Here is a 9,622-nt window from a genome sequence, read left to right as displayed (position 1 = left end):
CCCTTTGTCCGATGCAGGACTGGATGTTGCAATAACCTCTGCTGATTGAACGAGAGAAAAACAAAGCCTCTTACTCGATCTGGGGATCTAAGCCACAACTCTATTCCTGACTAGAAATTTAATAAAGGGCCTTAAGGGAGAGCTGCTCTCTCTATCTCAGGTTCTTTCCCTACTAGGGGCACAAGAGGCACTTTGTGTAAAGCCTACTTCCTTTATACAGGCAATTCCTAAAGTACTAAGCAAGTATAATCTGGATAGAGACATGGGAAACGGCTTGTATCATCTATGCAATCAAAAAACACATATTGGATATTGCTTTCTGTGGAGCCAAGAGATCTATGTGAGAAGCAATCCAGAAACATCTTGAAGAATGCAAGGCCAAAAAAATGGCCAAACAGAAAAGAGAACACAATTGGAGCAGTGAAGAGGGAGAAATCAAGATGGGCCAAAATGGTGGAGCTCACTTTAATTGAATGCAAACAATGGATTTCTATACAGAACTTAGAAATTGGATATCTATCTCACTTGTACATTAGTTATCACCATTTGTCATGTTGCTGGTAGCTCCTTTCAGGTCATTCTGCCTTCCATCAGCACCACTAGTCACATCGACCAGCGCTCCTTCCAGGGTATTCTGCATTTCATCAGCATCATCATTGACACCTTTCTGCAAAAGATGAGGGTCGGTCAGTGTGTTAGAACCTCAGACTAAGAGAAGAGGGAAAAAGGTAAGTGGATACTAAGCTAAAAACTAATTTGTAAATTGCAAAAATTCACCAGTTCCAAGGTTTCAAATACGTAGTTTTCTCTTTTCAATTATTATTCTTTATCAAGGATATTCACATCTATAAACTTCTTAGCACAGATTGTCTTAACTAGAGTTTCCTTCATGTGTTGACATAGCGTGCAAGAGATCTCTATACACGTCGGTTGAGCATTCTTGCAAAGAACTTTTGGAGTTCCAATTTCAGCTTGACTTGAAATTAAAACACCAACTGTAGGGACTACAGATATCTCTGACTTTTTTTCAGAAGGACAGATATCTTCAACGTACCAGGCCAAAACAACTGAACTCAGTTTTCCACCATGCCTCTTTCTTTTGGGCTCTAACCTAAATACTGCCAAGTACCAGTACATATTTAACACATGCATCTAAAAGCTTTTCAACAGCATTGGACCAGGAGCCAAGTAATAGGTAAGGCGTGATAGAAGAGTTGAAACAACCTTCTATCACATGTGGGGGGCAAAAAAATGTAGCAGGTTCTGTCCATTGCTAAGTCAAAGTTGTACCACCCAGTAAGTGTACCGAGTCTCAGAATATAAGTTTAACAGTTGCATCATTCCTTCAGATTGCATGTTCCGGAAAGAAGAAATACAAGAAAGAGAATAGCAGGATTTTGAACAGACTATCCCTTAAAATAGATGTCAAGAGAAAGGGAGAGTCACGAAGACAAGAAATGAAAGTGTTCCCATATTGAAAAAATCAAAGGCCCAATACTAGGGGAGGGTCCTCACATTGGAAAAACTTTGGCAGGTCTGCATGAGCAGTTATAGGAACTAATATAAGAAAGACTTGATCAAAGAAGCTATTCTACCAGTGTGAATTACCTTTTTAGCTAGACCATGAGCAGACATAAGTTCATAGAACTTGCGCATCAGCATTTCTTCCTCAACCTACAAGTAGTACAACGTACAAAACTGATTTATTAAATTGAAAGGCAAATGGAAAGAAAAGAAAATTTAAACTAACAGAATTTTTTTTTTGAAAATGGTAACTATAAACTAACAGAAATTTAAAAGCAGCTAATAAGATTATAAGAAGGATTTTGCTCTCAAAGTTGTCGGAATAGAAGCAGCTACAATCAATTTTGATGCTGAGCAACATGGGTGACAACCCCCCAAGCTCAGGGAGTCCTAAGCAAAATAGCCACCAGGTAAAATGAATGGTATTACTTGTTTGCCCTGATGTTCTACTACATACAACTAAGCCATCCTGTAGGACGTCCAAGATCAGTGGCACTCTAAATAAAACTTTGTAGTTCTACTTAATTAAGTTCATCGAAATCCAAACCAAATTCACATTAAATGAAGCGATCTCTTGTTTGAGAATCAAAATATTTCATCAACCAAAAGCTATCTCAAGAGCAAGTTAAAAAATAATTGAATGACTACATAGATCGGTCTCCCTAGGCCCTTGTTAAAACGTTGTCATCCTAACCTCCACATGCTGGTCTTCCGAACTATGTATTCTTGTAAATGCAAATTATCTTAAAGGTTGTGGCCCTAAAGCACAATTTTATTAAGCACAAACCAGCCTTCTACATGGACCACTTTCACTCATCTAGAGCAGGCAGAGAAACAGAAAAAGATTAAACGGAAAAGGATCAAAATGCCCTTAACGTATTCGAAAAGGTTCAAGGATGCCCTCCTTCCACCTATTGGATCAAATTTGCCCTTGCTTCCACCTATTTGGATCAAATAGCCCTTAATGTTAAATTTAAGGCTAAAATTGCCCCTTCTTTTAACAGAAGCTGATGTGGAATATACAATTTTTTTAACAAAATATGTAACATTATTTTATTGGTCCACATGTAATTAATCTAACCCATTAACCCAAACTTCATCCAACATAGGACCTTAAAGAACTAGCTAATGCAATCTTTGATCAAGGTAACTAATTCTTAGATCGATTTAGAATGACATAATTTCACATTACAGGTTTATTAAAATTTAGCTACTGGTGAAGTGAGGGACATAAATTTAGCAGGCACGCAGCAAAAAGAAAAAAAATGAGATTTCAGAAATTTCTTAAATCCATTCCAAGACAACCGCTTCTGATCGGACTTCACTACTACCTCTTGCATTGAGGACAATAGATTCCTCATTATGCACCACCAACAACTTCACCCCTGTTGCCCAAAACCAACATATGGAAACCCACCTTAAATCCTCTCTCATACCCAAAGATTCTCTCTTTCCCCAAGAACCACGTCCATCACCAATCAATCAGAAAAAAGAGAGAAAAAAGACACCGATAAAGTCCTATGTTGGATGAAGAGGAAGAAGTGTTGAGTCTTTTAAAGGGTTAATGGGTTAGATTGTGTATGGATTTGGATCTAATTACATATGGACCAACAAAAATAATGCCACATATTTAATTAAAATATTAAATATTCCACATCAGCTTCTGTTAAAAGGAGGGACAATTTTAGGCTTAAATTTAACGTTCAGGGCATTTCTAATCCAAATAAGTGGAAGGAAGGGCAAATTTGATACAATAGGTGGAAGGAAGGGCAAATTTGATCCAATAGGTGGAAGGAGGGCCTTTTTGAACCTTTTCTAATACGTTAAGGGCATTTTTTACCCTTTTTCAGAAGATTAAATGGGCTTCACAGCATGGATAGAATGGACCCAAGATTAGAACTCTAGATTTTTGTATCTACTATATTATACACACACACACACAAGTACAGTTTCTACTGGAAACTCGACGCCAAGGGTATTATACCGCAAGTCTGCTTATCAGCTTTTGCTTTCCCTTGATCAAAAGGACTCCTGTCATATTAATCATGTGAGTCCTTGGAAACCGAAAACCCCTCCAGAAATCAGATTCTTTCTCTGGTTCGTTTGCCACTATTGAATACCCACATTGGACCTCCTCAGCAGAAACATCATAAGTTCTAATACTTGCTCCTTCTGTAATTGCCATCCAGAAGATACAGACAACATTTTCTTCCATTGTACAGATAATAGTGGCCTACTATGTTGCTCGGACTCGGATACAGATCTAGAGGTAGGATTCAGCATGATCTAAATTTTAAGACTCGTGGGTACAAATACGTGGATTCACCTAAAAATAATTCTAAATTCTAAAAGTATAGCTACATGCCTAGATTATGAGAGATATTCAGTGAAAGTACTTACCAGTAGTTTGTAAAGAGTATGTGATTCAACCATGGAACAAATTGACAACCATTTCTTTATTCATGAATTTTTAATTGGCTGCAATTTTGTACTAATGTGAGTATTTTCTCGAGCTAAAAGGGTTGTTCTAAGTGTATTATACGTTGGAGGAATATAACCAGATAAAGAATTCTCTAGTAATATATTTTGAAACATGGAACTTTGCTAGATCCCCAGACCCCATTTGTGGGATTACACGGGGTACGTTGTTGTTGTTGGAGCTTTGCTAGATCAAAGGATAAACCTGATGCGTAGAACACACGGGCTGCCAATTTGTCCGCAGTACTTCTTTGATGAATATTGAAAGATTATTCAGTAGCTCCACCTTGCCTTTTTTTTTTTTCCTACCATCTACTTGGATAGATGATTTTTTACCTTCAGCTTGCTCATGCTCCAAGTTCAAAGCCGCACATACATCACTATTGTTTTTTCCTACAAGCTTCAACCCCATGATTTGGAAGCTTTGAGAGATATCTTTTGACTTTATAATATGACCGAGTAACTCTTTTATTGCATAACCAAACCCTATTCCCACCATTGACAACAAGTTGGATAACTTTAACATGATTCCATAGGGGTGTATCATCAAAATCTACTGTGTTTTTTGTTGGTCGTAGAAAGCCTTTTCCTTTTTCAGCCATAGATAAAAGAATTTTGAAATGGATGAAAAATTTCTTATGAACCAGTGAAGAGTTCTGCTACCAGCAAAAGAAGACTAGCAGAAAAGGAGGAAAGTCTAAGTCTTTGGAGGGAAACAAAGTTTTGGAGAGCCCTGACATGAAATGAGTATAGTACTCCCTCCGGATCAAAAAAAGTGTCCACTTAGCCTTTTTTTCTTGGGTCAAAAAAAGTTTCCACTTATCAAATCAAGAAAGAATTAAACTTTTTTTTTTCCAGATTTGCCCCTATTAAGTGTTATATGATCAAATCCCAATGTCTATTTAATTAGTAGTTTAGTCAAATTACCTATTTTTGTCTAGGAGTTAGTATTTTCTTAAGGGGTAGGCAAATGGCTAAGTGGACTCTTTTTTTGATCCGGACGGAGTAGCATTGCGGGCTACCTATGATGTTTGTTAGCTATTTAGACAAATTGACGGTGCATTACTTTTTAGAACATACCATTAAATGATGTAGCACACATCTAATCTCATTTAATGATTTGTTCCAAAAGGTACAAATGTACCGTCAATTTGTCCAAATAGTTAATAAACATCATAAGTAGCCCATAATGCTACTATACTCATTTCATGGTCAGGACTCCCCAAAACTTTGTTTCCCTTCAAGACTTAGATGTTCCTTGTCCTTTGCTAGTCTTCTTTCGCCGGTAGCAAAACTCTTCATTGGTTCACAATATTTTTTTTCAAAATTCTTTCATCTATGGCTTTAAACAGAAAAAGGCTTTCTAATACCAACAAAAAGCGTAGTACATTTTGATAATACTCCCCTATGGAATCATGTTAATCCAACTTGCTGTCAATCATGGTGGGTTAGGGTTTGCTCATGCAACTATTACAACAACAGGGTTACTGGGTCATATTCTAAATCAAAGGACATCTCTTAAAGCTTCCGAATCATAGGTTGAAGCTTGCAAATAAATCAGCAGTGAGCATGAGCAAGCTGAAGGTAAGAAAAACAATCCATCCAAGTAGATGCTAGAAAAAAAAAAAATTACCTTTCACTACCAGAAGGTTCTGATTAAAAAAAAAGGAAAGGTGCAAAAGGTGGAGCTACTAAAGAAATCTTTCCAACATCATCAAAGAAATATTGTGGATAAATTGGCAGCACGTATGTTCTACGCATCAGGTTTATCCTTTATCTAGCAAAGTCTCCATATTTCAAAAGGTAATCACAATTTCTAGCATAGAACGCTTTAACGCGTTAGATTTCTCCGACGTATAATAGGCTTTGAACAACCCTTTTAGCTCAAGAAAAGACCCACATTCACAGAAAATTGCAGAAGATTCATGGAAAAAGAGAGGGCTGTCAATTTGTTCCATGGTTGAATCGCATGCCCTCTACAAACTACATGTAAGTACTTCCACAGATTATCTCTCATAATCTAGGCATATTCTCTAGCTATACTATTAGAATTTCGAATTACTTTTTGCCGAACCCCCACACCTATATCCGCATCTGGAGCCGTACCCACAACAACAACAACAACAACATACCCAATGAAATCCCACAGTGTGGAGTCAGATCATGTCGAATTCAACCTCTAAGAGCCCGTTTGGATGGACTTATAGCTTTTGACTTATAAGCCAAAAATCATGAGTTAGGAATTCTAGCTTTTGGCTTATTTTTGTTGTTTTCACTTAAAAACAAGTGCTTAAAACTTAAAAGCACTTTTTATTTTATCCAAACACTCAAAAATGCTTAAAAGCTATTTTGGCTTAAAAGCACCTGAAATAGGTCAATCCAAACAGGCTCTAAATCCGCACCCATATCTAACACCCGCACCCGAGTCCGACCAACATAGACGAATGCAACACGTCTATAGGGACAACAACAAGACTGCAGATGCATTATCAAAGAAAAGTTGTAATAATATTTGCTCGGTAGTTGGACTAGAGAGGGAATACCATGCTACAATTGCCCTGTGTGTCTAATAAATGTACCTCAGTCTCCACTGATACTAACTATATCCAGAGAGCCATGTTTTGTATGAAAGCAAATGTAATATCAGATTTACTTATTATATGCATTCTATTTCCCCCTAAGCAAAAGAAAAAAAGAAGAAGCAGCTGAACCAATGTCTCAGACGAATCTATGCCACTACAATCTGTCCCTCACCAAGGACATTGCTTAAATTCTTTTCAGGGTTGAATCTCTCCCTTCCGTTTCCTCCCCCAAACCAACTCCAACAACCTGGAAAAATATATTCACTGAAAAAGATTTACGCAAGGGCAGAGAAATTCATAACGTACAAGTCCGCATTACTATGCAAATTAAGAATACAAATTACATAGTTTTGTTCTTGGTGATTTCCCTTTAATTAATACACCCTTTTTGAATGAGTTCTTTTCATTTAACAAATATCCCAAAATAATGTCCTCTAATACATATTGTATATCACAAGAAATAACAGCAGGTGGTCTTAATATTTTGAACATCAACATACGGAACAAAGCTGCTATAGTCAAATTACTTTGGAGTCTTAGCCACAAGGACAAGTTATGGCAAGATGGATTAACTGTTACTATGGGAAGAATAGTGATATCTTTAAAGACATTCCTAAACAAGCATCATGATTTCAAAAAATTTTGAAGGCAAGGAAGTATGAAGAGGATGCAGGGTACAGCATGGTGGTATTACATCAGATGCAGCAGATTGTTACCAAACGGATATACCTAAAACTTAGAGATGACTTTCAAAAAGTGGGGTGGAGAAGGTTGATCTGTAATAACATAGGATTGCCAAAGTGGATCTTTATTCTGAGGATAGCCGTCCAATCCAAAGTGTATACAAGAGATAGGTTGGTAAAGTGGGGGATCACTACAAGCAATGGGTGTCTTCTCTGTGAGCAAGCTGATGAGACTCATTCTCATCCATTCTTTACCTGCCCATTCTCAACACAAGTATGGGCAAGAATGTTGCAGTGGCAAGAGATTAACAAAAGTCCCACTTGCTGGGATGCTTAAGTACAATGGGCTAGCAGTTTTGCAAAGGGAAAAGGCGTTAAAGCTGAGGTTTACAGAGTGGTATTTGCAACGGCAGTATATTGTAGAGGGAGAAGATCCTGAGGGTGTTCCAAGGTGAAAAGCCTCCAGTGGCCAACATAGTCAAGGAGATAGTAGAAGTGCATTTCAGAGAAGCAGTGAAGATTTCCAGATGGTTGGAACAGCATAATTTTTATCCAACATAGTAGTTTGATGGTTTGTATCTGAATTGTATTTGGTTGTGGAGTGTATGTTTTGCTCTTAGTTTATTGTCAAGGGGTAACTGAAGCTCCGGCGCTCAATGTCCAGTACTCAGTTTTTTTTTTTTTTTTTTGGACCGATCATCTCACTTTGGTGATATGAAGTCTTTATTTCCCAAAAACAAAAGTAAAAAATAAAAAAGAAGAAATAACAGGTCCAGTCTGTCGATATAGGTTAAGCTCTCAATAATTTTGCAAAACTAAACCAAGATAGCATAGTCTGATTGGAAAAAAAATATATATATATATATATATATGCAGTCTAGGATATTTAACTATAGTTTCAATATCTTAACCATTTTACTTGGAAATACCTAAGAGATTCCCTTGTCTTGCAAGTTAAAATCTAAAGTTATGCATTTCTGTTTTTCCTATCAATATATGTTTACCTCATAACTTGCAAGACCCTAAGGGTCATCTGTATTGTGTATCGCGTATTAGGTGGAATAATGCTGCTACTAAACTTTAGTACAATGTTTGGTTGCCAATTTACGTCCTGTACAACTAATGCCAGCATTACTTATACATCCCATTCAATACTATTCTTATACATAGTAAACCATGACATTAACAATACCACTACTATTCCTATTCTAAACACCCTGTTCAGTACTATTTAGAAATTATGCAATGCACGTTATTTAATACAACAAACCAAGCATTCACACAAAAAAAAAATGTCAGCATAACTAATCCCAGTATTACTAGTCCCTGCATTACTAATACACCCTATTCAGTACAATTCTTCTACAACCTACCAAACAACCTCTAAAAGCATTAAGACTAATCCAAGCAGATGTATTGGCGAAACACATTACTGTTCAAGCAGAAAGGTTCTTCAATATTCAACTAATTTCTCATTAAAAAAAAAAACAGAAGAGGAAAAATTAAAGGGAAAAGGTCAAAAATACCCCTTTACTTTGGAAAAAGGGCTAAAAATATACTCCAAACTTATTTTGGATCAAAAATACCCCCTCTCACCCATAAAATTTTCAAAAATACCCCTATCTTGACGGAAATTATCCCCCCCCCCCCCAAGTAACCCGAAATCCTTTTTTAAACCCGCTCCATCATTTAAACCCGACCTAACTAAATAATAACCCATAAGATCCGCTTATTCCCCCAATACAGCACGGAATAAAATTGCTAAAAAGGAGAAAAGTGAATACCTGAAGTGTGTGCAATTGATCAGACATAGTTTTATGGGCATTGGAGAGTAATTCACTTTCTTTCTCTAAATGCCTGCACAAAAAACATTAATCAGAGAAAAATTAAAACCCACATACAAAACTAACATCCTGCAACACAACGAGGAACATGAAAATAACTTAAAAGGGAAATTACTTCAAGGTTTCTCCAGTATATTTGGGATCCATGAAAAGAAAGATTGATTCAATTTTTCAGCAATCGCACGAAAGAAAAGAATTGATATTTTCATAAATAAAAACGAATGGTATTTGGATTTCAGATAACTTGTTGGATCCCCAAATAAGATCAAACTGGGCCGTCCAGGCTGATAGTCTATATTAGCCCAATATAGTCAGGACCAATATTCGAGTATTATACTACCTAATAAATGGCAAATTACAATCAAATACCATCTACTTTACAACATATCTACACAATGTATAAGTAGTGTATATTTTATACTAAATATATGCATATACAGTCAAACCTCTCTATAATGGCAGCGTTTGCCCAAAAATTCCATGGCTGCTATAGTGAGGTGTTGCTATGTAT

General features: G+C 36.7%; 1 protein-coding gene across 1 annotated transcript; it reads right to left on the bottom strand.

The window, feature by feature from the left end:
• Positions 1-341: 341 nt before the first annotated feature.
• On the bottom strand, positions 342-9,481 carry LOC132617262 (uncharacterized). Its single transcript, XM_060332232.1, has 4 exons — positions 9,227-9,481; positions 9,052-9,124; positions 1,609-1,674; positions 342-667 (listed from the first exon to the last, which is right to left on the bottom strand). The coding sequence occupies exons 1-4, from the start codon at positions 9,256-9,258 to the stop codon at positions 533-535; spliced, it is 306 nt and encodes a 101-aa protein (XP_060188215.1). The 5' UTR covers positions 9,259-9,481; the 3' UTR covers positions 342-532.
• Between the last annotated feature and the right edge of the window lie 141 nt (positions 9,482-9,622).

The sequence above is a fragment of the Lycium barbarum genome, chromosome 11 (genome assembly GCF_019175385.1).
Source record: "Lycium barbarum isolate Lr01 chromosome 11, ASM1917538v2, whole genome shotgun sequence".
NCBI classification, from domain to species: Eukaryota; Viridiplantae; Streptophyta; class Magnoliopsida; order Solanales; family Solanaceae; genus Lycium; species Lycium barbarum.
The sequence above is the reverse complement of the archived record's forward strand: the minus strand, read 5'-3'. Positions and strand labels throughout refer to the sequence as shown.

What these genes read in the sequence shown, in the direction of transcription:
- LOC132617262 (XM_060332232.1), bottom strand. Translation starts at nt 9,258, where the DNA reads ATGGATCCCAAATATACTGGAGAAACCTTGAA. An exon ending in TATACTGGAGAAACCTTGAA is followed by an intron (nt 9,125 to 9,226) that starts GTAATTTCCCTT and finishes TTTTTTGTGCAG; the next exon opens with GCATTTAGAGAAAGAAAGTG. An exon ending in CTCATGGTCTAGCTAAAAAG is followed by an intron (nt 668 to 1,608) that starts GTAATTCACACT and finishes CATCTTTTGCAG; the next exon opens with AAAGGTGTCAATGATGATGC.